This window comes from Gadus morhua, chromosome 1, assembly GCF_902167405.1.
Source record: "Gadus morhua chromosome 1, gadMor3.0, whole genome shotgun sequence".
Taxonomy (NCBI): Eukaryota; Metazoa; Chordata; class Actinopteri; order Gadiformes; family Gadidae; genus Gadus; species Gadus morhua.
In genome coordinates, this window is record NC_044048.1 from 27,801,141 (window position 1) to 27,828,640 (window position 27,500).

Genomic DNA, 27,500 nt, shown 5'->3' on the forward strand with positions numbered 1-27,500 from the left:
TGTGTGTGTGTGTGTGTGTGTGTGTGCGTGTGTGTAGGGAGGGGGGGGGGGGTTGTGTGTGTGTGTGTGTGTGTGTGTTTGTTAATAATAATAATAATAATAATAATAATAATAATAATAATAATAATAATAATAATAATAATAATAATAAATAATTTTATTTATAATTGTTGTCTAGTGTGGCACAAAGTGATCCATAGCGTTTACATTTCCTATCCCATTAGCAATCAAAGTAATTGCACCATTGTGTCAGCCTGATGAAATTATAGCACTGAAGCATTATACGGACTCTCAGACCCACTTTGAGAGGGACGGCCTCATACAGGACCCCTCCCTCACCACGGGCTGACGTAGCCCTCATGCAAGCAGTCGGATAATGCAAGCAGGGGGCATGATGTGAAAATGTTTTAAATTGTTCTGAATCTTCTTGTTACTGCTTTCCCCGTCAAGGTCTGGCATGTGATGGAAGTGAATGTGTGAGCGCTTGGCCGGTTTCCCCCCCGCCCGCCCCGTCCTCTGTGGCTATGGGGGCCGGGCGCCAGGCCGTTGGTTTGGTGTGCGCGCGTGAAATATTTATGCATCACTCTCGCTCTAGTGATGTGCTCAGAGGAGGCTGTACGTCAGCCTCCTCGCTCTGCCCTTCCCTCTCCCTGCTTCTGTCCGTCCCCCTCTCTCTCTCTCTCTCTCTCTCTCTCTCTCTCTCTCTCTCTCTCTCTCGCTCTCTGTCAAACGCTCCCTCTCTCTCCCTCTCCATCTGGTCCTACCTCTGTCTCTCTCTCTCTTTCCCTCTCCGTGGTTTTACCTCCCCTTCTCTCTCTCTGTACTCTATGTATCTCCCTCTCTCTCTTTCTTGCTCTCTTTCTTGCTCTGTCCCCTCTCTCTCTCTCTCTCTCTCTCTCTCTCTCTCTCTCTGTCTCTCTCTCTCTCTCTCTCTCTCTCTCTCTCTCTCTCTCCCTCTCTCTCTCTCTCTCTCTCTCTCTCTCCCTCTCTCTCTCTCTCTCTCGCTCTCTCTTTCTCTCCCACTCTATCATGTTCTACCTCTCTCTCTCCCTCCCTCCCCACCTCTCTCCCCTTTCATTGCTCCTTTCTTCTTCTGTCTTTACTCCTGAGTGTACCCCCAGGCCGAGGCTTCCATCGATCCTCTTCCTTGTCACTTTCCTCTTCTCTCCCTCCACCTCTCTGTCTTGTGTTTGTTCTCCTCGTCAGACTGGGAATAGGGATAGCACAGCTGTTTATGTTCCCATATTTCACTGGGCATCCGCTTTTAACATCCCATGCAATTCAGACCGTGTGTGTGTGTGTGTGCATGTGTTTGTCTGTGTGTCTGTGTGTGTGTGTGTGTGTGTGTGTGTGTGTGTGTGTGTGTGTGTGTGTGTGTGTGTGTGTGTGTGTGTGTGTGTGTGTGTGTGTGTGTGTGTGTCAGGCCCTTGAACAGCAGTGTTCATGTTTGTATTTAACCACTATACAGGGTTTACTGTATAGAACATTATATGTATAGGACTTGTGTGGGTGCCAACATGTGTATCCCGGGAATGTGCATCGGTGTGCGTGTGTGTGCGTGCGTGCATGTGTGCATGCGTGTAACTGAATAGAGTCCAGGTCTCGGAGGTACAAGGCTCATTTTTATTTAAGCTCACTGTCAGATCCACTCACATCACCCCCTCCACAATGCAGAGGAAGAGAGCACGCATGCACACACACACACACACACACACACACACACACAGACACACATAGACACACACAGACACACAAACGCGCGCACACTCACACACGCATTCACAAGCACACACAAACCCACCCACACAAACACACACACATACACACACATACATATATACACGCACGCATGCACACACGCACATACATACACACATGTGCACGCACGCACACACGCACGCACACACACCATTGTTCTGGGGAGTGTCACACACAGACCTCTTCTTACTTAAACAGACTCAGCATTTGTCTGCTAAACAGTCTAAGAATAGGCCCAGAACGGTTCAAAGAACAATGCAGAAGGTGCGTGTGTTTGGGTTACAAGGGGGGATCAACTTGAAGGCACGCATGTCAGTGTGTTTGTTTTATGAGGGGCGCATCAACCGCAAGTAGTGTTTGTGTTAATTGGGCATAAACCAAAGGATGTGTATGTAAACTTGTCTCTCTCTTTCCTCATCCTGTTCAACGTTTTGTTTCCTAGGTAACCGACATGATGCAGAAAGCGCTGTTCGACTTCCTCAAACACCGGTTCGATGGCAGGTTGGTACAGCCGTGTCTTCCCCTCAAATAGAGCGGCCATCTGGTTCCCCGTCTGCAAACATCCGCTCTCCCTTCGGATGAGTTCGGAACATGCGTTCATAATTCATGAGCGTGCGTGAGGCCGCGGTATATGCCTATCGTTTACACACTCCGAAAAAACATAGCGCGAGTCTTTGCACGGGTCGCATTTCACAGTCGATAGAAGCGATCGATCCCGGGGTATATTTTTAGAAGTCAGTGAGAAAGTGAGTGGTGGCGCTGATGTGTGTGATGCGATGCCTCCCTCCCACAGGATCTCCATCACCCGGGTGACTGCCGATCTGTCCCTGGCCAAGCGCTCCATCCTCAACAAAAAGGCCATCATGGAGCGCTCCAACACACGCTCCAGCATCGGTACGTGGCCACTGTTCACTATGAGGTCAACGAAACGCAAGGGGGACCAATTACATCCTTGCGGACCCTCCTTGCGTCCACTGCAAGGGCCTGACGTGCGCCTCCCAAAAAATGTAACCTTGCGTCGGTCCGACGCAGCAGCAAGGGCTGTGATTGGTCCGCTAACATAAACCCGACGTAAATCCGATGCAGAACCAAAACAGGTTCACGACTGCGTTAATCGTGGAACCATGACGACGCTTTTTTTTTTAAAAAAAAGATTTGTATGCAATATTTTTAGGAATGCATACGATTCGATTTTCTTATGTTAATTAAAAATTGTTGAATTCATATTTTTGGAAAAAAAATAAAAAAAACGCTTTAATTCGACACATTCTCAGAGAGGGTTAGTTCCCTGCAAGCGCTGAGTTGGGTTTCTCAACTCCACCCCCGAGGAGGAAACCTCAGTCGGTACGCATCGATCGGTGGTTAATAGTGGCTGAATCGCACATCCGGAACTATTTTAGATTTCAAATGGTCTTTTTGCAACCAACACACTATGATGGCAAGTGTCTGCCTTTTTTAATTGTACTGTGTTTATGACTCGTATTAGTTTACTATTTTTATTGGCCCAACCTAAGGAGTTTGCTCTGATTGCACAAGCTGCAGTTCCCTTACTGGCCAAAGAGGCCAGTAATGAGAATTAATTAAAAGGCTAATTTAAATCTTCCAAACATAATGTTTATGTTTCAATGTAAAGCACTTTGTGACTTGTGTTTACTATATAGTATTGTGTATTATAGTTGTATGTAATAATCCTTATCTTGCCATGGCTGCAAGCGAGACCTTCATTGCAGAGCTCATATCTCTCCTTTATATACTTTGCCCTTCAACCCTACAATATAATGATCTGATGAAGTGGTACATTTATAGCCACGAGAGGTGAATAAAGGTGACATTGATGTATCACGTCTACACAAGCGAACATACGGCCCTGTCTAGCTTACTCCGATATTTGAAGCAGGTCACCTCTGTTCCCTCAAAATATTGTGTTTGTGTTTTAATGTTTGCGTGTGTGTGTGTGTGTGTTTTTCTGTGTGTGTTTCTGTATGTGCGTGCGCGGGTGTGTGCATGCTTGTTTGCGTGCACATGTGCATGCATGGCTTCTTGTCTGCGTGCGTGTGTGTGTCGCTGCAGCTGAGGTCCAGAGTGAGATTGAGAGGATCTTTGAGCTGGCCAAGACCCTCCAGCTGGTGGTCCTGGACGCAGACACCATCAACCACCCATCCCAGCTCCTCAAGACCTCCCTGGCCCCCATCATCGTGTACGTCAAGGTCTCTTCGCCAAAGGTAATAAAGAAGTCAGGACACTGGCATGGCCTTAGTATCATACTTTGTGACAACAGTGGCAATGTGAATGCTGACTAACTTAACACCTTGGGGTGTGTGTGCCGAGGTGTGTGTGTGTGTGTGCCGTGATTGTGTGTGTTACACATTTATGTGTGCAGCTATGCTATTCTGATCAGAGATGGCTGTGCTGATGATAGCAATCTGAGAAAGCGAAATTAATGTTGTTTTTTGCATAGAGAGATACACATATCTGGAAACAGTCTACTAGTAGTTAGGGTGACCATACTGGTTGGTCATTTATCTAAGCACACCAGAGAAAAACAGCCCTTATTCTTGAAAGCCATGCAGCGCAGATGCTGTTAGAGTACTGGCTCCTACTTTTCCAATGAATAGAATGATATTGTTTTAACAGAAACAAGCACAGGTACTGCAAAATGCAAAGGTGCTGCACTCCTTGTACAGGTCTCAAATCCATTTCTGAACAAATTTAAAAAACATTATTTTTACGCTATCGTGACACGGCCGTGTGCTCTGGGCTGTGGGAGGGGAAAGGGGGGGGGGGGGGGGGGGGGGGGGGGGGGGGGGGGGGGGGGTGGTGACGTACCTCTGCATCTCCCTGCTAACGGCGATGTGTGTTTGGTTCACCTCCCAGGTCCTCCAGAGGCTGGTGAAGTCTCGGGGGAAATCGCAGAGCAAACACCTAAACGTCCAGATGATGGCCGGGGACAAGCTGGCTCAGTGCCCCCCCGTATGTACACGGGCCCTCGTTGACCCCAATAACACGGAATGCAGATGATAAACAGGATATGGGGAAGAACTGTGTAACTCTTATAGCTTTCTTTCTTTCAGTAAGAACGGCTACACAAAGTTCCCGTTTACAATAGCTTATAGCAGACACTAGACGGCTATTATTTGCAACAATCTGTTTGTTGTGTAGATGCCGATGGTATTATTATTATTATTGAGGCGGTTTCATAATTATATTTTAAATTTTTCTAATTATCAAGAGAATCATTAGTTTTACTATGGCGGCTGAATCCCTCTATCTTTCACCTCTCTCCCCACTCTGACGTGGTTAGGAGATGTTTGATGTCATCCTGGATGAGAACCAGCTGGAGGATGCGTGTGAACACCTGGCTGAGTACTTAGACATATATTGGCGGGCCACTCACCTCCCTGGTTCCGCCCCCCTCAACCCCCTATTGGACCAGAGCGTGGTGACCCCGCCCTCAGCCAACTCCAGCCAACAGGTGAGTTTGATTCGCAATGAATATTTGTTATGGATTGTAAAGTACCATGACTGTTTCTTGATTTTTATCTCCCCTGTTTTATGTTTTTTTGCAGTTTTCTGAGACACAAGAGTTAATAGAATGATCCATTCCAGAAGGACAGGTAAGATAATCTTTGGATACTTTTGCATCTTAAATCCAACTTGCATCTCATGCGAAACTGCCTTTACATTTCTTAACAAGAGAAACATAACAAGTGGTAGATACATAAATGATGATAAATCACATATTTTTAGATAGATTTGTACCAAAACAATGGTTAACAATGGACTTTCAGTCTAATTTGTAGTCTCTGAGATGTGCACCGTGCATGAAATGCCCGGCCAGTCATTGACCCTTGGCATTCATAGTCACCGTTACGCCCTGACGTTTATGTGGACACACTGTTCACAGTGTGCTTCCACATTTCAGAGGCGTGCGACAGGCGACACATCGCCGTGTGAACCGTGCGCCAGGGCGTGAGGAGGACGTCTCCTTTGGCTCACTCCGGCTTGCGCAGTTCACACACACAGCCCATATAAACGATGTTCTATTCTTCACTGCGTTCACTCCCTGTAGGTGCAGCCTGAGCTGTGACTGAGATCCTGAGCAGCAGAACAAACCGTAGAGCGCAGTGACCGGGGGGGACCACCAGAGGGCAGCAGCTCCCCTTCGTCTCTCCAAAGCCAGCAGCCACCACCTCCCCCAGGCCAACCCTTCTCTGGCCCCGTAAGACACAGGGGCACCTGGGCCGGAGACAGTGGGGCAGTGAACTGTCTCCGGGTTCCCAGACGACGTGAGGATAAGGATGAGGATGATGATGATAACGATGAGGAGGATGAGGAAGATGAGGATGCTGTACTGGATGACGATGAGCGAAGAGAAGAGGAGAAGATAAGGTTGAAGACTTGCTTCAGCTGCTGCTGAGGAGGAGGAGGAGGAGGAGGAGGAGGAGGAGGAGGAGGAGGAGGAGGAGGAGGAGGAAGAAGAGGTGGAGGTGGAGGTGGAGGTAGAGGAGGAGGAGGAGGCCATGCCTCACTGCTGCCCCCTAGGGGAGATCTCCCCCAACTGTGTCTCCCAATGCTGTGTGGCTCAGGGTTGATTCTACCACCACACACCTACCTGGCTGGCAAACTGGGACGCAGAGAGACAACCACTGACGTACGGACAGACCGACCGACGGACCGACAGACAGATGGACAAATGGACAGACCAACGAGCATGCCACCCACTCAGGCCATGACCCCCCCCCCCCCCCCATCCCCCCCACCGCCCCCCCCCCCCTCCAGGTTGTGTATGCGCTCACACTCAGGGCACACAGTCCCACATGCATAGGGACTTGCTCCGCACTCATATCGGATACACACGACACAAAGTGTGCATGTGTGTGATCATGTGTGTGTGTTTCTGTGCGGTGATGTTTTCTTTTATCTACACCGGTCCTGTTTGTCTTCCCTTTCCCACAATTCCCGGTGAGCCACTCCTCTTCCTCCAGCTCCTCCTCGTCCTCCTGTTCATCCACATGTTTGCTTTAAGGCACACCAGACTGTAGCAGAGTCAACACACACACAAACACACACACACACACACACACACACACACACACACACACACACACACACACACACACACACACACACACACACACACACACACACACACACACACACACACACACACACACACACACACACATACACACACAGGCACAAAGGCACACATCCGCACAGACTCCAGAGGTAAATATTCCCTCTTTTTCTTCTATTTTTCTTCTATTTATTACCGTTTGGATTTTTTTTGTTTCAATTTGTTTAACAATTACTGTAACCACTTCCGTTTTGGTCTCCTGAATTCTCATCACAGATGTTGGTATCGCAGCCACTAATCAATCGGCATTACATTACAAACATATGCATGAAAAGCACAAAGTTACAAGTACAATTCAGAATAGCATAGTGTTTCAAGGCTTGCTTCAATTAATTAGCATTGATTAGCATGTTAATGTGGGAGCATTAAAATGCTAATAGTATCGCGAGGTAAACAGATTTAATCACAGAGCGAGACAAGTCTGGCAACATTTACTATAGCCATATTTTAAGATTCCTCTCAGTAAAATTCAGATGTATTTATAATATAGTCTAATATTTGTAATTATCAATGGCTAAAACATTTCTAAATAAACACAGAAAAGCAATATCATCCTATGTAGCCTAACTTTTGCTTGCAATTCAACTATTTGATTGAACTCCATTAATCTTAACCACTGGGTGATTAATTCAGTTACATCTGTACCATATTGATATTGGCTGTTTGACAGTAATTGTTTTGTGAAAAAAAAATACTGGAAAATTACAACGGAAACAAAACAACTATCGTCAAAAGGGTAGGCCTACCATAAAAACCATTAGGAAATGTTAATACACATTAGAGTAGAATAGAACGGCTTTCATGCATAATAACAGTAAAAGGTTAACCTTACAAGAGCACATGTTTGCACATGAATTGAATTGTGTGCTCATTTCTACATTGTCAAGAATGTATTCTTGCATGCCTTACCACCAGAACAGCCTCCAGCGTCTGGCCATACAGGCCTACAGTAGCCTACATTCCACAAAGGTACCGTCACGTTCTGCAACCCAGCCGGGGTGATGTCAACCTGAAGCCACCCGTTTGTTTTACTACTCAGAAAAAATAAATATTTGTGTTAAACTCACACTCTCTGGATACATGATGCATAGATACAAGTCCATGACCCTATTTCAATGCGTTATAGAGGTTGAGTCAAACAAACGGCGTGGAGATTTGGCGCCCTCTAGTGGGATGTTCATGAAACTTCGCTTGTTTGGTTATCTAGGCTCTTAATGATCCACGTTTTCTTTACACGAAGTCGATAACTTTATATCGATAACAAAAATTTATGACCAACAATAAGTTAATGAGATAGATGTACAATTCGAATAGTTAATGTCACAATGGTTAACATTTCAACTAGCTTTTAGCTTAGATGGATCTGGGCATATCTGTAGTCAATGCTGTTTGATATTGATTTAAATAATGATATCAATCCTATCCTACCTGATACATTTTACAATTATAAAATGCCGGCCAGCCCGTAGCTCCGACACAGCGAGCTATTATTGAGTTATTTTAATTCTGAAATTCTCCCACCTATACTAACTGGGAGGGGCTCAATCTTAAACATTACCGCTTTAAATAGTGTCATTCAGTTAATTCTGAACTCGACAATATAGTCTATTCATTATATGTTTAGTCATTATAAATAAGCACTAATTTGGTCATGTAAGCACAAAAAAAATCACACATTAAGGCAACTGGCTTAATAATTATGCCACATATAATTATCAAAATGTATGTGCATGGAATGGCATATTTTATTCTTCTAAAAGAAGGGCTGTTTAGGACCATCATCACATTATCTTTCAATGTCATACAGAGAAAATCTACATAACCAATCACAAGTAAACATTATCATGACGACTTACCAGTTATTTGTACATATTGTATATTCAACTTTCAGTTCTTCCTTGAGTATTATCAGGTTTCACAGAAAGAAGAAATGCAGACCTATAATCCAAAGCGTTTCATCTGCAGTACACAATTCCCTCATCAAAACCTCAGAAAGCATGTATTTTATAAATGTATATTTAACATTGTCTTTTTTTATAATAATGCGCTGTAATTATTTGCAACCACCTGTCAATTTGCTGACATTCGCTTGCCCATGGGTTCTTACTTGACAATAGTTTGAAATACATCCTCTTACACAAAATGACTCTAAGCACAGCACCCTTAATTGTAATCAGCTGCTTTTGTCGCTGAAATTTGAAGTACCAACTTTGGACATCCAAAGCACAATATTTTAGCTATTATAATTTCACCTTTTTGATTTTTGGTTTTTACATGCCTAAATTCTGTATGCAATACAAAGTCTAGCGTTGACGGGCACTAGCTAAGACTATCAAGATATCTCTTCAGTTATGTCGAGGTATAATTGCACTACTTGCATTTGTATGTCTGATATATCTCTAATGCAATAACTGCACTAAATGTAATGCTGTAGCCACCTCCAGTACTGAGTATGCTGTCAGGTCTGATGTCCACAGGTCCCCATGGTCTAAGAAAAAATGTTTAACAATATCCAAGTATGTCATTAAGATGTGGATGCATATATTGTCAGGAACATATTGGAAAGAGGAGGTTATAAAAAATAAACATGACATTTTAATATTGCTTTCCTCTCTTTTCTTCTTTACCCTTTCTCCAAATCTTTTTTAACGCAAATAATGTGTTGCGATTCCATAACCTACAACCAGATGGTGGAAGAGACATCTTGAAACCAAAGCGTTTAGAAATATTAAGACCACATAAGGGCTTACTGTTAGCAATGGATTGTTTCGGTTCTTTGCTCTATTTTTACTTGGCTGCAATTCTCACTCCCCTCATCCCAAAACGGTTATTATTTTATGGTTAGGCCGATCTGATTATTATTATTAATTAATAACCGGTTTATTATTATTTCAGAAACCGGTTGGCATGTCAACTGTCATGATATTTTTTTCATAAATACAACTCAAATGGGGTTAAATAAAGCCTGCTGTGAGTTAGAAAAAAAGAACAGCTTTTTTTGTGTTTTAGTTTGAACAAATGAAGGAACTGTACTTGGATACAAAGCAGCTTCCATGTTCGGTTTAATACATCGTCCAAATAAGCATGTTTGGCCCTGGGCACCGTAAAACTCCCCATGCTGGACACTCTGACTCAACTAATGCTCTATGTCCTATCAGACAGGGACAGCTGCTCTCTGGTCATTGTCCTTCATGACCATCTTGACCCATCTGTTGTGTAGGCCTTCTTTATCTCTGTGATCAGACCACATCACATCACTTCCTTCCCTCTCACAAGGTAAAATATTACCATATCCCCCCACTTGCATAAACCAGTCTCAACAATCCCTGCCTTTCTTGGGAGCTACGAATGATCCTGGTTGACGCTCATTGTGTTATGACGACCCCATCTGCTAATGAACTGTAGGAGTTCAGTTCATATGTTCATATGAAAAACAAACCCAGCAGCCCCTCGCCTCACTCCCCAAACAGACCTACAATCCACACCAAACATAGCATTTCACTGAGGGAATAGTAGTGCCAGCTCCATTTGTCTGATCTCCCTGTTAAAATAACACCAAACCAGCCTGTCAATCGGATTATGTTAATTATCCACACTGTAAGCAAATCAAGTGGCAGAGCAGGGTTTACGGGGGTCAGCAGTCACAGCCCAGTCACGCCCTCCATGTACAACCCCCCCCCCTCCCCCTCACCCCCTTCCAGCTTCCCCCAGCTCCAGTGTGTCATATTGGGAGATGTTATTTTATTCACAGCCACCTGTCTGTTCCTGTCCCACCAGAGGCAGAAAGTCAGTGAGAGAGAGAGAGAGAGAGAGAGAGAGAGAGAGAGAGAGAGAGAGAGAGAGAGAGAGAGAGAGAGAGAGAGAGAGAGAGAGAGAGAGAGAGAGAGAGAGAGAGAGAGAGAGAGAAAGAGAGAGAGAGAGAGAGAGAGAGAGAGAGAGAGAGAGAGAGAGAGAGAGAGAGAGAGAGAGAGAGAGAGAGAGAGAGAGGGAGAGAGAGAGAGAGAGAGAGAGAGAGAGAGAGAGAGAGAGAGAGAGAGAGAGAGAGAGAGAGAGAGAGAGAGAGAGAGAGAGAGAGAGAGAGACACTGCAGTGGCCATGCAGTATCAGACAGCTATGCGGCAGGGCTAGGAATGGCTGAAGGGGTTAGAGAGGGTTCAGGGAACCATCCTAGGCCACGTCTCCGGTCTACTCTTGCTGTCGTCGAGCCCTTGTGTGGTCGTGTGTCGGTGGCCGTGGTCCCCTTTAAGGTTTCTCCACTGTTGCTGAGTGTGTGCTTCTGCTCTGCAAATTGCATTATTCCCCAGGACAGACATCAGAGTTGAAGGCCATCACAAGCAGACGCTGAAAAAAAAAACAGTCACATAAAACGTATTGGATCGTAAAACATGAAAGAATAATGTTAAGAAGGATTGATGGTGCTATGAATGAAAAAACTCCTGCACCAATGCGTAAATCTGGAGAGATTGCTCATTCTGCATAAGTACATTAATTAGTCTGTAGGCTGATAGAGACCTGGCTAATTGGTCTTTGTCCTTCAGCTCTCCCCTTCCCAGCACACTGTGAAACAACAGCGGTGTGAATCCCTTTGTTGTCCCCTCCTCGGCTAACAGTGGGGACCTTTGACTTGACCCCTGTGGGAGGGTTCTGGCCGACTACCAATCAGAGGGCTGCTGTTGTGTGACATCATTGCGTCTGTAGCGCTGAACAACAACCACTTACATAGGATAGGATAGAGGGTGAGCAAAGTGTGTAAACTCAGTGGAGCCCCCACCAAGTGAGTTCCGTTTTGTACATAGGATGTGGAAATATGTGTGAATGAATATCATCAGACAAGCTCCATCGTGAACAAATAACAACACAAATCATGTTTTCAGAGTTACCGCAGCCATTGCATTATATTGTTACAATACCTATTATCAGTCCACGCAGTCAATGCATTTTTCCTCATTTTCAGAGATACGTTACCTGAAAGGAAAAGCTAAATAAGCCTTTTTTTTGTATGAGGAGGAATAAGCATGATATTGAGAGGTTATTTTGAAGAGCTTGGTTCCTTTAATAGGAGAGTGCTATTCACACTCACTTTAGGCAAACATACTCGCCTGCATGCAGTGGTGTGCTCAAAAGCTCCTATTGTCCTCTGCTATTGATCTATGAGGCCAGCTAATCTAATCTCCTTATTCGATTTGCAGCGAGCCAAGGAGCCATTGGCTTAAATTACGAGTCTTTAACCTTGGCCAATATGGGTTAATTGTTGCACAATTGCTGTTTTTAATTGGAAAGTTATTCCAAAAATGTGAGCCTATCGCATACATTGGTTGATTAAAGTTCAGAATGTATAAGAAGAAAGTGAGCATCATTTTTAATACAACTGATTTAGCAAACAGTTCAGAGCAGAGCCTTATTTAAAATAAAGTTTCCACAACAATAATACAAATAACTAAATATATAATGATGGTATGTTGATCTCGTAATCCTACCAATTCTGTGTTTCGTTTCTTTTCACCAGGTTTCGTAATGCCTCGACGTCGACGACAAAGCATAACCTAAGTTGTTATGACGTTCCGTACACCATTATTCACAGCGGTGAAGTGATGGGAGAACGCCTGTGGAATGGGGCGCTCCCATTGGCTGCGCGGCGCACTATATAGAGCCACAGTGGCAAATTCAATCAGATCAACTGCGGGCATCCTCCGAGAACTGGACCACGGAACGCGCGCTCTCACAGGGAAAAGACTGACTTAGGCCTGTTCTTTTTTATATATACATAATATATAAATATATATATTTCTGCAAAGCATTGGACAATTACTATAACATAATGAAGGAAAGGAGAAATAACCAGCCGTTGGTGGTGAGATGTAAACTGGTTCTTGTGGGAGATGTTCAATGCGGAAAAACGGCGATGTTGCAAGTCCTGGCCAAGGACTGCTACCCAGAGGTATGTGAACATCGTACGGAATTTACAAAGCTGTGCATATGTTATCTGTCTGTCAGTTTGGCATTTGTGATTTGGTTGAACTAAAAGCATGCACACGTTCGCTATATATCACCTAATGTGTTCTTTTTGGGGTGAAAAAAAATTAAATCTATTCCACGTCATTTGCAGACAGGCGCTTCAATGCGCATTTTCTACACATTTGCTCGCTCGCAGTTTATTTAATGCGGGGTCTTTTTGAACATAGCTTCAATGCATATTAAAACATAAATCCTGTAACGGTTCATCTCTGCAGCGTCGATTAACTCCTGGTATAATTATTCGTCTACGGCGTGTTTAGATCAGATTCATCCAATCACTTACGCTGCGGGCCTAGCGAGCGGAATGTAATGGAGTGCATTCAAAGGGTTTAACCATTAATATCATGTTTATATGAACATATATTTATCAGAGACATTGTGCGTGCCCTATTGTACAGCCTAGCGCCTTAGTGTGTGAGTGACACCTCACTACAACCCTCCTTCTGGCTCATTGCTCCACAGACCTACGTGCCCACGGTGTTCGAAAACTACACAGCCTGTCTGGAGCTGGAGGAGCAGCGCGTGGAGCTCAGTCTGTGGGACACGTCAGGTAAACCACCTATTTTTTCTGTCTTATTTTGTTGTATCATGGAGGGGCGCGTGTCTGCAGAAGCACTGCTGGAGAGGTGCACTTTGATCCAAATGGGAGAAGGGGGGGGGATGCTCCCTCCCTAGACCAGCAGCATCCCCCCCGTGCTGTAGGCCTAATGCAGCGCGTGGAGACGCGGTGAGACGGTTGTTTGATGTTGGGTTTCTGGCCCAGTGATCTAATTTCCATGACCCGGTATCGCGCTGATAAGGCGGAAATCACGGCAATGTTTGGCTACACCTATATTCCTCCCGTATTGCGTTCCCTTTGAGGCGAGAAGTTAAAGACAGGTCTATAGCCCTACTGAATGAATATCCGTTGGATTTGACATTTTTCATTTTTATAAAATTACATTGTTTCCCTTTCACGAAAATAAATAGGGTTAGGGTGAGGCAGACATTCACCAACTTTGGCAGTTTCCTTATATACCAACCATTTTGGGTCCACATGGTTAATGCTGGGGCTTCTTCTCTAATGCATTCCAAAGTATTGGACTTTATAGATTAACCATTAAGGATCTGATACTTTGGCTCCCACTCACATTTTGTTTCCTACCAAATAGGATTAATTTATGTGGAAATAAACATGAACTTGCATTGCCTCAGCTGTTAGCACGACTAAAGCTGTGGCCCTTCTATATTCCAAACATTCATATAAATTGTTCTGTACGTAGAGTGGAAAAACAGGGTCAATGTGTTGGGGAAGTCTTACCCTAGGGTCTATAGTGTGTGCATTGGTGTGTGTGTGTGTGTGTGTGTGTGTGTGTGTGTGTGTGTGTGTGTGTGTGTGTGTGTGTGTGTGTGTGTGTTTGTGTTTGTGTTTGGGTGTGTGTGCTGACCTGAATACACTGTTGGAAAAACCTGGGTCTCTCCACCAGCACCTGTTGGATCGGGCTCCACACAGCTCCAGTCTTGGTCTGCGGAGCATGCTGCTGGATGTATGCCAAACAGCTTCACTGGGTCATCCCGGCTGATTAAGTCGAGCTGGCAATAGCTTATGTGTGTGTACATGTTTGTGTGTACTGCTGTGTGTGTGTGTGTGTGTGTGTGTGTGTGTGTGTGTGTGTGTGTGTGTGTGTGTGTGTGTGTGTGTGTGTGTGTGTGTGTGTGTGTGTGTGTGTGTGTGTGTGTGTGTGTGTGTGTCTACAGAAGGCCTACTGACATTTTAAAACTCTTATGAAACTAATCTGCTCGCATGCAGCGTGGCTGCCATGTTTACCGCACTGTTCTTATCTTCAGCTTGATCTAGAGAGCGAGGGAGAGAGGGAGACATAGATTGAGAGATAGAGGGAGAGAGGGGGACATAGATGGGGAAGAGAGAGAGCAAGAGAGAGAGAGATAGGGGGACATAGATGGGGAAGAGAGAGAGCTAGAGAGAGAGAGGGAGAGAGAAGGGAGGGGAGAGAGAGAGAGAGATGGAGAGAGAGAGAGGGAAGGCTAGAGGGAGAGCAGGGGGAGAGAGTGGGGGATAAAAGGAAATAAGATGACATGCTGATTCTGAAAGAAGGTAATTCCTTGGCCAGACCGAGCGCTGCTCCCTAATCCCAGACGGGCTGCCCTCCGGAGCGGTCAGTGTGAGTGGGCCCGCTGCCTGGGTCCGGTGGAGGGGGGAGAGGAGGGCTGAGGAGCTGACAGACAGCGGGCCGTGACCTGCATTCTGCTCCATATGCTGCCTGCCGTGACCTATACTCCAAAAAACACATGATGCACGGGATTAAAAGTGTGAGTGCAAGAGAGAGCAGAAAAGAGGGAGAGAGTGACAGAGAGAGGGAGAGAGAGAGAGAGAGAGAGAGAGAGAGAGAGAGAGAGAGAGAGAGAGAGAGAGAGAGAGAGAGAGAGAGAGAGAGAGAGAGAGAGAGAGAGAGAGAGAGAGAGAGAGAGAGAGAGAGAGAGAGAGAGAGAGAGAGAGCTTAGCCTTCCATTGTGATTAACCTAATAAGAGTGATGAATGAATTTTTTTGCCTACTCTTCCACATTGATATCTTCATTCTCTGTGATTGGTTCTCGTGGTCGGCTGTCCTCTGACACAACTTCCTGTTTGGCTATTTTCATCCACTGAGAGAGTTGAGGACGTCACATGGGAAGCATTTAGCCCCCCTCCCCCCCCCCCCCAATCCACAAAATAGGTCTGTTTTCTTGAGGATAAACGCCAAACCAAAATGTGAAAAACCAAAAGTATAAATTAGCCCACGTTCCCAGCAATCTGCCTCTTCCCTTCCCTCCCTCCCTCCCTTAACTGGTTCTGATTGCGCGAGGCTGTGGCCCCCTGGTGGTCCCCGAGAGGAGTGGGAGGGGCTCCTCATTATCCCAGCTCCTCTCCATCGATTGGAACCCACCCGATCCCCGACGCTCCCCTCCATCGATTGGAACCCACCCGATCCTCGGCGCTCCCCTCCTCCTCCGCACTAGACGGCTCCGTCTCTCCACCGGCCCGCCAAGGATGTACGGCGCAAAATCAATCCACCTCTTTTAATCAAACCCTGCCCTACAATCTACCTACAAGGGAGGAGGAGGAGGAGGAGGGGGAGGAGGAGGAGGAGGAGAGGGAGGGGGAGAGGTTAGGGAGGAGCAGGAGGGGGAGAGGTTAGGGAGGAGGAGGGGGGGGAGAGGTTAGGGAGGAGGAGGAGGGGGAGAGGTTAGGGAGGAGGAGGGGGAGGAGGAGGAGGAGAAGGAGGAGAGGGAGGGGGAGAGGTTAGGGAGGAGGAGGAGGAGGAAGGGGAGGAGGAGGAGGAGGAGAGGGAGGGGGAGAGGTTAGGGAGGAGGAGGAGGGGGAGAGGTTAGGGAGGAGGAGGGGGAGGGGGAGGAGGAGAAGGGGGAGAGGTAAAGGAGGAGGAGGAGGAGGAAGGGGAGGAGGAGGAGGAGGAGAGGGAGGGGGAGAGGTTAGGGAGGAGGAGGAGGGGGAGAGGTTAGGGAGGAGGAGGGGGAGGAGGGGGAGAGGTAAAGGAGGAGGAGGAGGAGGAAGGGGAGGAGGAGGAGAGGGAGGGGGAGAGGTTAGGGAGGAGGAGGAGGGGGAGAGGTTAGGGAGGAGGAGGGGGAGGAGGAGAAGGAGGAGGGGGAGAGGTAAAGGAGGAGGAGGGAATGAGAAGGAGGAGGTGGAGTGGAGGAGCTGGTGAGGAGGAGGAGGAGTTGGTGAGGAGGAGGAGGAGTTGGTGAGGAGAAGGAGAGGGAGGGGGAGAGGTTAGGGAGGAGGAGGGGGAGAGGTTAGGGAGGAGGAGGGGGAGGGGGAGGAGGAGAAGGAGGAGTTGGTGAGGAGGAGGAGGAGCCATACATCATAAATCTATGGCCATCAATCTTGAATAGTGAATAATTCAGCTTGTTATGTTGTTAAGGGGTGATTTATACCAGCGTGAATGGCCCTTGCGATGTGATAGGCATTGCATTTGAGTGTGTGGACTATGATTAGTTAGTTGTTTGATAAATGCACAAAGGCGCATTGCTTTTGATTCGCCAACATCTAATTTGGCTTATGGAACAATCTGTTTTGGGTGTTAATCAGATTTGTGGGGGAAATGCTAATTTATCATGGCTATACATCAAAGGTCCTTAATGGTCTGACAGGTATTAATATTTATATTTGTAAAAAAAAAGAAAAAGGAAATGGATGCCATTCTAGCTGGTTTTTGGCAGATCGGCTCTATATTTCAAAGACATAAATCACAGTTAATTGCCATGCTAGGAAAATAGTGTCTTTGACTAGAGTCCAGAAAATGCAAGGGATAGGTTTGTCTAGGTCTGAGAAAACCATTTATTGCCAAATGGTTTATTGGGAATAATAAAGTCTGGTTTATGCTGTTTTTAAGACAATATTAAAACTGTGTTGGTCCTAACACTGTTCTGGAAATGTAACACTTCATAGTTGAGGAAGGTGATGTTGGTGATGATGATGATGTTGGTGAGGATGTTGGTGAGGATGATGATGTTGGTGATGATGATGGTGATGATGATGATGTCCGTGATGATGCTGAGCAGGATGTGCAGGAGGCTCAGGAAACAGGCAGCCTCTTGTCTGTCACCCTGTGGGGGGCCATCAGATCACAATGTCTCACGCCTCATGGCAGTGTGAAACGAGGGTAACAGGAAACGGGAAACACTAGTTCATGTTAGTGGGACCTGCAGGACCTACTATGTCTAAAACCACAGCATCAACAGCTCAATTCAGAACCTGTGATTCACCCCCTCAGTCCATTATCTTCAATCTCAATGAACGAACCGGAGATGAATGAACAGCACCTCTTCAACGTGTCCTCTATCTACATGCGTTTCTATTTGCACATTTATTTCAAAATGTGGACGAGACAATGACGATCACTTCAAATCTGGACCGCAAGCAGAAATGCATAACATGGATATTATATATAAATATATATATATATATATAATATTTGAAAATACCTATACATATTTTATATCCCCTCCCCCACCTGTACACCAACGTCTGTCGTCTCTGCCTGTGAAGCGTACGTTCACTCTGGCCCAATTTCCACCCCGACGCTTTGCTCTGGGCGTCGCGTCATCATGCAGACTGATGGAGCTGAGCTCAGCCCCGGGAATTCACCCATACACTCCCTCTCATTCCTCTGTTGCAAATCCCCAGTTAGTTAGGTTCAATGTTCCATGTTTCATGCCTCAGAAAATGCCCATCTGCTGTAGCCATGCAGGGGGGCAGATGAAAAGAATGTGGTTGAGAGTGGAGGGAGGGTTGGGGGTAGCATGGGGGCCATTCATCCATATCTATCCATCCTTCCTCCCTCTCCATTAAAGGATCTATCCTCCATCCATCCCTCCACCCCATCCCTCCATCTTTTTATCCATTCCTCCAGCCATCCCTCCACTTTTCCCTTCCATCTGTCTATCTATCCATCCATCGCTCCCTTCGTCCGTCCTTCCATACCGCCACACATCCCTCCCTCCCCACAGCCCTCGCTCCCTGCCTTTCTTCTCCCCATGCTGGCCCCGAGCCGAGTTGGGGCAGCAGGGCTACGCTGTGGGGTCAGGGAGCAGGGGGTGAAGGATTAATGGCAGTGGAAGGGCCTTTTTGTGGTGGCCCAGCGGGGGAACGCGGTGGCTGGGGTTTTATAACCACAATGGAGGCAGCTATTTTCCCGGGGGTCAGAAGCTAGCTGCGTGCTGTGTGTGTGAATGCTGCCCAGCACGTGCAATGGAAAGAGCAGGAGCACAATGTTGCGCCGGTAGGAGGACCCATGCATCATTTTCACAATAGTAATAGTACGACTTTATCTGTGCAAAATTATGCAAATCAAACTTCACACTTACATCGACTCAGCTGCGAAGAGCAGATTTTTTCATTAATGGAAAAAATTAAAATATTTTATATGAATTTTTGTTGTTTTGTTCCAAGAGCTTTTCAGAACGTCTAAGACCCTATCGTCTTCTCCCCTCATTGGCTCGGTGACTTATTTGTCTAACTAATTGAAACGGCTCTTCGGACCCCAGTAGGGCCTGTCTCATCGATCGGTGCACATAGATCAGCAACAGTTTAATGCACAATCACACCCGGCTTCCCCGCCCTGTCATTACCCCGCGTGGGAGACACAGGCCACAGATGGCTTTTAATCTTTACCAGGACCCGGCTGGAAACCTTGTTGTAAAGACACGCGCGGTCGCCGTAGAGGTCGCCGCCGTGGCAGTAATTGGTCTCATTTCTCCCGGACAAGAAATACGTTCGTCTTTATCAGATGCCCTTGGCATTTCACAAATGGACAAAGTTGTTAAAAGGTTGCAGAGGCTCAATGCCATTTCTAATCGAATTTCCTGTTTGGTGGTGAACTGTTCTGATGCGTTGGTTTAACATTTCAGATTAGAAGATGGGAATTAGAAATGCTGGTTTTTGATCTGTTGCTTCCTTCCAGACGAGCGTGGGTATAAAAGGAGCTCCTTGCTCAAAGGCACAGGGAGGCCCAGACGTGTGGTGATGCGAACGTGTGCCCTTGAGGTTCCTCGGGCAATCTTAGTTTACTTTCTTCCGGGCACGCGGCCCTGAGGAATTCCATCACAGCTTGTCATTATTCCTCGCACAACTCTGGGCAGCTGGCAAATTCAATTCTGCCCTTTGATAATGTGGAATATCGTTAAGTATTTATGGAACTGATCTGCATGCACACACAGCCATGTTCTTGTGTCTGCTCTTTTTGTGTCCGTCAATGGGCTTGTGAACTGTTTTCTCAGGTTTTAATTCTTTCCATTTTTACACTTTGGATCCATTAAGAGAAGGTTGCATCGTGTTGTAGTGAGCAATTACTGTGTCTGCTGATGTGATCATAGCCGTGAGGAGGAGATTGGATCCTCATTCACATGCAGAGGAAAGTAAACACCTTAATCCTATTGAACCCCCTTCCCCTTTCATCGCCGCTGATACACAGATTACCTCTAGATGCTTCCAAAATGTGGTGTGTGTGTGTGTGTGTGTGTGTGTGTGTGTGTGTGTGTGTGTGTGTGTGTGTGTGTGTGTGTGTGTGTGTGTGTGTGTGTGTGTGTGTGTGTGTGTGCTTGTGTCTCTGTGTTTGTGTATGTGTGTATCAGTGTGTGTGTGTGTGTCTGCATGTGTCTACATGAGTAGTGAGTGTGCGTGTGTTTGTGCATGTGTCTATGTTTTTGTGCCTGTGTGTGTGGTTCCGTGTGTGTCTGCAGAATGCTGTAATGGCTCTGTGTTAGCGATGGGGTGCGTGTCCCCGGTGCACAACCGCGTCACCCAGAAGAGGAATGTCCTGGGCAGTAGGTGGGTGGGCAGCTTGCAGTGTAAAATGATTGATTGGCAGTTAAAGCCCGCCTTTATGGAGGGGTGGGAGGAATGCTTGATGCAGATGGTGGATTCCAAGTCTGTTGCTGTGGAAACAGAGGGACCACTGCGCAGCGCAGAGGACTTTGTGTGTGTGTGTGTGTGTGTGTGTGTGTGTGTGTGTGTGTGTGTGTGTGTGTGTGTGTGTGTGTGTGTGTGTGTGTGTGTGTGTGTGTGTGTGTGTGTGTGTGTGTGTGTGTGTGTGTGTGTGTGTGAGAGGCGGCGGGGGGGGGGGGGGGGGGGGGGTTAGCTTACTTAAGGATTCTAAACATGAGTGGGAGCGCCTGCCTGCCCCGAGTCCCACTCTTCCACTTGTGTAATCTACCGCTGGAGAAGAGCGAGGAGGATCCATACCCCCATATACCCCCTCACATCCACCCGCCAATATCTGTGATGCTGATAGCGGATGGAGGAGCAGGGGAAGCACATTAGGCCTAAAAAAAAAAAAGTTTGGTTCCTGTTGGTTGTCAGTTGAGGTCATGGGTAGGTAGGGAATTTATTTTATTTTTTTATTTTATTTTTTCCAGCGGCAGCGAATGATAAGTAGGTTTTTTTCATTTATAAACGAGAGAATGCGCTCATCCTTGTACAGAATGAAGAGGTGCTGTGCAAAAACGTAATTATAGTTTGCATCAAAAAAAAAAAAAACGTTTTTTTTTTTTTTTTAAAGCTCATAAAATAATATGGGTCGCACACAAATGGACAGGGTCGGTCGGAAACCGGAGCCAAACAAATTTTTTTTTTAGGCCTTACTATGGCTTAGACTGAGATGTGATACCTATCAACACATCATCCCTGCCTCAGTGTTCTTTATGTTTACCCACTCCTCCTCCACATCTCTCTCTCCCTCTGTCTGTCTGTTTGTCTGTCTGTCTCTCGCTCTCCCTTTCCCTCTCCCTCTCCCTCTCTCCCTCGGCTCACTTCTGGACAAAGTCTCTTAAATTCCAAGTAAACAATAAATATATGAAAAACAAATAACGGCACACAGTGTTTCATCTCCTAGTGCCAGACTCATGCCGATAATCACGTCACAAAGGCTTAATTAAAACCTTTGACGATTAGACGATTAGATATTTAGTGCGATAGCTTTCTCTCTCTCTTTCGCTCGCTCGCTCCTTCTCTCTCTCTCTCTCACTCACTCACTCACTCACTCACTCACTCACTCACTCACTCACTCACTCACTCACTCACTCACTCACTCACTCTCTCGCTATCATGAGACACATGGAGTGAAATAGCAAGTCAAATAGATATCTGGTTATAAGAGCTATAAGGAGATGCGTGAGGGAGGTGGTTATAGTGAGCTGTAATCTATTTCCCCTCCTCTCGTCCCACCAAAGGTTCCCCGTACTACGACAACGTGAGGCCCCTCTGCTACAGCGACTCCGACGCCGTGCTGCTCTGCTTTGACATCAGCCGCCCAGACACTGTCGACAGCGGTTTGAAGAAGGTAAGGCCTGGATTTTAAGTCTTTGTCTTATTTAAAGATAAATTTAGTTGATATCCGATTGGTCTGGCAAGACTGTGGCGATCACGGATGATTTGTAGGGATGGTGAGGTGGTTAGGGCGTGACTCCCAGCCAGAAGATACTGGGTTCCAGCCTCAATGTCCACAGTCTACCAGTAGGCGATGTTCAGTAAGATGCCTAAATGTTTAACTGCCCGCTTAAGACTGTAGGCCTGTAGCTGAAATCACGCTAGGTCGCTTTTTGATGAAGGCGTCTGAATAACGACTGAATAGTAAATACTCAAATAGTAACTACTTTAGAGTCTTAAGAGGCAGAAGGTTTTAAAATCTATTTTGATCTATAGAGGATCCAATGATTGTCAGCATGCTAGCATGAGAAACCCACTGATGTCATCATGTTCTGGGTCAACAGTGGAAGACCGAGATCCTGGACTTCTGCCCCAGCACACGCATCCTTCTCATTGGCTGCAAGACCGACCTGCGTACAGACGTGTGCACGCTGATGGAGCTGTCCAATCAGAAGCAGACCCCCATCACTCACGAGCAGGTCAGAGAGCAATACCTTCTCAGGACCACATATGTTTTACATTGACAATGTATTTAACATATATATTAACAATTTAACATATATTGATTGCATGCATTATGGAATATGGCCATCAATGAATAAAACCCATCTACCAACAACCTAGTCTGGCTATTGCCAGACCAAGATCAATCATAGATTGATCTTGGTCTGGGGAAGTTGCTGTCATTTTCTTCAGCACAAGAGGCGTGATCAACAGGTTCAAATTACTCTGTACGCGATTGGTTGCTTGCTGTCATTGTGTTAAACCAGCCAATAGTGCGCCAAGGGGAAAATCCAGCTTGGTGATTGGCTCCCGCAAAAACGTATCTGAAGCAGAAAGAAATATATTGCTCTTCTCCAGACCCTTGTGCACGGTGAACTCAAATCGCCGGCAGAATGGGCGGGGCTACCCAGTCTACCAACGACCGAATCAACACAAGAATGTTTATTTCAATGTTTTATACATTTAAATAAATAAGAACGCGTACAATAGATTATACAAACTTTAAATATGAACAAAAGTGTGTATAAATGTTTAAGAGAAAAAATAAATAAAAATTCTGAATAAAATTGTATCAGTGTGTATAAATGCAAAAAAAATAAAATCAGTCATATGAACAGTAGAAAGGCTACACAGCGCAGTGTTAACCCATCCGGCTGAACCCTACTGACTGTCTCTCTCTCTGTGTGCTGGGACCAGGGCTCGGCCATGGCCAAGCAGCTGGGTGCGGAGGCCTACCTGGAGTGCTCCGCCTTCACCTCGGAGAAGAGCATCCACAGCGTGTTCCGCACGGCGGCGCTGGCCTGCATCAACAAGCTGCAGCCCCTGCCCAAGTCCAGCCCCACCCGACGCCTCTCCAAGAGACTGCTCCACCTCCCCAGCAAGTCCGACCTGCTCACCTCCAACTTCAAGAAGGAGAAGGCCAAGAGCTGCTCCGTCATGTGAGGGGCTTGGGGGAGAGACCCTCGCGGTTGTCCTCTCCCTGCCTCCGGCCCCTTCTTCCCCCCCTCCCCCCCGCCTCTCTCGCCTCTTTGAGTCTAGGGGATGTCGGGCTGGGCGGGGGGGCTGGGGAAGAGGGGGGGGAGCGATGGCTTCACCGGGGAAACACGGCTCCCTGCTGAAACCTCCCCTCCCCCGCCCCCCCCCCTCCCGGGAAGCGACCGACATCTTAGCAGTGATGGACGCGCCGCCGCGGTCCACCGCTCTGAACTGTCCAGCTGTGCACACCCATCGTTTCTTTTCCCCTCTACTCTTATCTTGCTTTTGATATTGACATCAATCAAGGTTGGACATCCTCAAGCTACGATTTTCTTTTATTTATTTACTCTTTTTTTTTTTATCAACCGTAAGCGGTACACAGCCACGTGGGCGTGGCCTCGATACGGTTCCGCTATCTCCAGGCCCCAGCTTTTGGTAGACGTGCGGCGCACGATGTTAAGTCTTGTGACGTAAAAGAAAAAAAAAAACGTAGAATAATAATGCATCGCTCTCTGACCAGCTATGAATTATCCTCTCCAAACACTATAAAACGAGTCTAGCATGAACACCGGGCATTTGAAAAATCATTAGTATCCTCCGAACCGTGCCCCTATGTGCTGAGATGGGGCGTAGATCACCTGTGTTCCGGAAATAGCTCTGCAAAGACACACACACACACACACACAGGTCGGTGATCAGGAGGAGGAGGAGGAGGGGGAAGGGTGAGGGGGTGATTATGGGATGTTTCCCAGGGAGGGAGCTAATTAGATAAAGAGCTATTCCATGTCTCATTGTCTGCGTGATGGGAGCAGGGATATGAGGATGAGTGCTATTAAGGTGGGCTGACGGGTACCCCACACACGTCCTCTAGACGAGACGTGACCCCCCGGACGGATGACTGGGGCTCTGGGGCGCTGGGTGGCTCCAGAGAGACCTGCCGACCACCACCTCCTGGGGGAGGAGCGGGGGGGTAAATAGCCACGTTGAATATGGTTGATATGTATCGGATGATTAAAGAGAAAGACACGCGCTCAAAGTAACCGGATCGTTTTTTTTCTTTGTGTTGGGGGCTTGAGAAAGGAGGAGGAAGCTAGCTTGCTTGCTAGGTACCTTGCAAGCTTGACTTTTTAAATAGCATGCTTTAGGGAAGAGGGACAAAGGGGGTTTTAGAGTTGAGGAGGATTAATGCTTTTGTTGTTGGTTTCTTTTGCCGAATGGGAAAGAGGTGTTCGAAGCCAAGCTGTCCCTTGTTGTCATTAACTTTCCCAGTCTTAGTCCTATGAGACTTCTAAAAAAGTATAGGTCCAAGGTACGACTCTTAAACCAGACCGATGCCAAACAATGATTAAAATCTGCTTCCCAGTTTAACACATTTCAAACAAAAAGGACTTGTAGCATTGTGCTGTTGGTACTTTGACCCATCAACAGTGCTCCAGTTGTATGCAGTTTTAAAAAAAGATGCCTTTCACATCTTGTGTTATGATACTCATTCAGATGTTTTGACAAATATGCCTGTGGATTTCTTATATTTTTTTCTTTCTTTTTTTAACAATCCAATGTAGCACTCCAGACCCCTCTTCCAAGAGGGGTCCTTTAAATGAGTCGATCAATCGATAACGAGTTCATCGATCCGACGTCCATGAGCAGCACTATGGGTGACCCGGAAGGAAGTCTGAACCCATTTACGATCTTAAATCTTGAGCTTCATGGTTGCATACGTGCGTGTGTGTGGCATTGATCCCTATGCTTCTAACCATAAAGCAATAAACAATTTAAGTGCTTGTGATGCAAAGTAACCCGTGCGGCAATAACGATGCAGCTTTGTGATAACCTCATCATGCGACAGCGCTGAAACAACGACGACCCCATCACCACACACCCATCTCCGCTGTACAAAGAAGCTGCTAATCTGTGTTTGCCTCGTTCTCTTCTTCCTGTTAGTAGCCGCTGCTGAGTAGAGTCAACCAAGACCATGTTATGTGCCATGAAATAGATCTGACTTTGTGAGTACTGGTGAACAATGTGACTTGATTTGAAGATGCTAGAATTTTGCTGTTCTTTTTACTTAATCATGATTAAGAAGGTGTTGAGGCGTCAATTAGACCCGGATTAGGTTTTTTCTGTTTTTTTTTGTGGTCTGGATGGCTCGAAGGCCATGATAACGGCAGATGGCTTCTTGGATTAGGACCTTACTTTGGAGACTGTTGTCAGAAGTCTAACAATCAACGTGCGAAAAGGGCTAGTGAGAAAGGGAGCAAGGAAATCTTGGGGGGGTCACAGTAGAACAAGAAATCAACAAAAATGCACAGGCTGGCCCTGTCCAAAGAAAGCTATTTTTCCATTGTTCGTTTCTCGGTTTACTTTTGTTTATACTGTTGTATTTAAAAAAGAAAAAAAAAGAAAAAGAAGCTTGACATGAGTCCAGGTGTTGCTGTTTCTCAGCGTGTCTCTGAGATGGTGGAGTGTGGCAGTGCAGCTGCATTCTGCCCCCTGGCACACAGAAGGAGAGAAAAAGTGCTGATTTGCACAAAGGCTTTCAGGCCACGGTCACAAACCAAATTCCTTTGCATTGCCTAGCAACCCATTCAGCATAGGGGGAACTGAGACCAGCTCTTTGGGGTTGGTCGTGCAGATAATAAATACACTTTAAGGGTTAAAAAAACATTGGCTAACAAGCAGACCTATCCAAATCCAGTACAGCATCCCTTATGCTTTTATTGCCTGCTTTGAAACAAAAAAACAACAACATTATTTTCTTCCGTTCTTTGGGTTGGCAAGCTTTCGTCGGGCGCAGGCCTACTGCAGGGGACCGGGCAGCTCTTGGACCATGTCAGTTAATATGCAGCTTTTATGTTGTAGTCAGTGTGTGGTACAATGGTGCAGTCAAACTCCTAAGCATGTCCTATTAAACTTGTATGATTGTACATACCGTATCTTGTTTTATAATCTTTGTAAGACATCTTTAAGAATGTCACATGATTCCAATTGTGGAAGAGGAAATGTTGATGTGAATATTTATTTGATAGCTATTTTTTGCCTTTTCATTGTTTGGTTGATATGTTCTTTCATTGAAATTCTATTTTGGACATTCGACTGGATCTTTTTCTTCTCTCTTTTTTTTTTTTTGCAGTGTTTAATAAAGCTTGCCCTGTTCGGCACTATTGTCACGGGTTGTTCATTTATTGACTTGCTTTCATCATAGACCATATGGCCAGCGGAACCAATTCATTTGTCTGTGGGTGTTGGCTGTTCATCCTCCTCATTTAGGTTGGAACAACACTAAAATCCTCAATCAGTCTTGTTTACAGCCGCACAATCCAGCCAACCCATCATTTTTATGGGCAAAATATTGCCAATTCGATTAGCTTGAAAGCGAGAGGCTGTTTCTCACAGACATTAAAGGAGGTCTAGCGGTCAACATACAGAAAATATAATTGAGCACAAAAGAAAAATCTAAAACAAAGTCAAAGTAATACCCATGTGTTATTGCGCCTTTCACACCTTTGCAATATGTTTTCACTCAATGAAAAAGATGAAAGAGCACTGATCAAAGAGAAACATGTGTCTCCAATCCTGAGCCGGTTGCATCAGCGCTGCAGGAGTTACGGTGCCTTCCTGTGTGTACATCCATTCTCAAAAGCCTGAAGGGGCCACTGTAGTTTAAGCTGCTTTTCACAAGGTCACATGTAGGCTGGGCAACAGGTCCTCCCCTGGGCTCCAATCACTGTCACACACGACCATGAACTTGAACTCCTTCAGACAGGCTCTTCAGAGCTAAAGGGGCTGCTGAGTTAAGGAGCCTGCCGCTGCACTGCATGAAGGGGTGCACTGATTAACCAATAAACACTGCATCCTCTATCCCTAATGGAGAGGTGTTTCGTTTTAGGGTTTAACATAGTCAACCACTATGTTCAAGTAAAACAAGTTAAGTTCAAAGAGCATTTTCAAAGTGTACTTGAAGTCAATTCAAATAAATTCTCCATATAGAATGGAATGGGGATTTCAACAATGTATTAACAAATTCAGAATGAAAACAAGGAAAAAATACATGAATTAACAACCAAAACACCCAACCACCAAACATCCAAAGCAACAACCAGTGCGTTCCCTGCCTCTCTCTCCTCATATCCCTGCTGTCTGCAGTCCGTGAGGGCAGGCCCGCCGTCCACTTGGCAGAGCTCGACACCCTGG

General features: G+C 46.0%; 2 protein-coding genes across 2 annotated transcripts in view; both read left to right on the plus strand.

The window, feature by feature from the left end:
* The window catches only part of cacnb3b (calcium channel, voltage-dependent, beta 3b), a 26,193-nt gene extending 16,694 nt beyond the window's left edge, over positions 1–9,499 (plus strand). Inside the window, exons 8-14 of the mRNA XM_030362582.1 lie at positions 2,201–2,259; positions 2,552–2,652; positions 3,829–3,980; positions 4,633–4,728; positions 5,060–5,230; positions 5,325–5,372; positions 5,828–9,499. Coding sequence (XP_030218442.1) covers positions 2,201–2,259; positions 2,552–2,652; positions 3,829–3,980; positions 4,633–4,728; positions 5,060–5,230; positions 5,325–5,354 — 609 coding nt within the window. The 3' untranslated portion in view covers positions 5,355–5,372; positions 5,828–9,499. The remainder of the gene's footprint in view (positions 1–2,200; positions 2,260–2,551; positions 2,653–3,828; positions 3,981–4,632; positions 4,729–5,059; positions 5,231–5,324; positions 5,373–5,827) is intronic.
* Positions 9,500–12,580: 3,081 nt separating this feature from the next.
* Positions 12,581–26,476, plus strand: rnd1b (Rho family GTPase 1b). The gene is made up of 5 exons (XM_030363721.1): positions 12,581–12,833; positions 13,373–13,460; positions 21,635–21,744; positions 22,175–22,309; positions 23,031–26,476. Exons 1-5 carry the CDS (start codon positions 12,714–12,716, stop codon positions 23,274–23,276), a joined length of 699 nt encoding a protein of 232 aa, XP_030219581.1. The 5' UTR covers positions 12,581–12,713; the 3' UTR covers positions 23,277–26,476.
* The last annotated feature ends 1,024 nt before the right edge of the window (positions 26,477–27,500 follow it).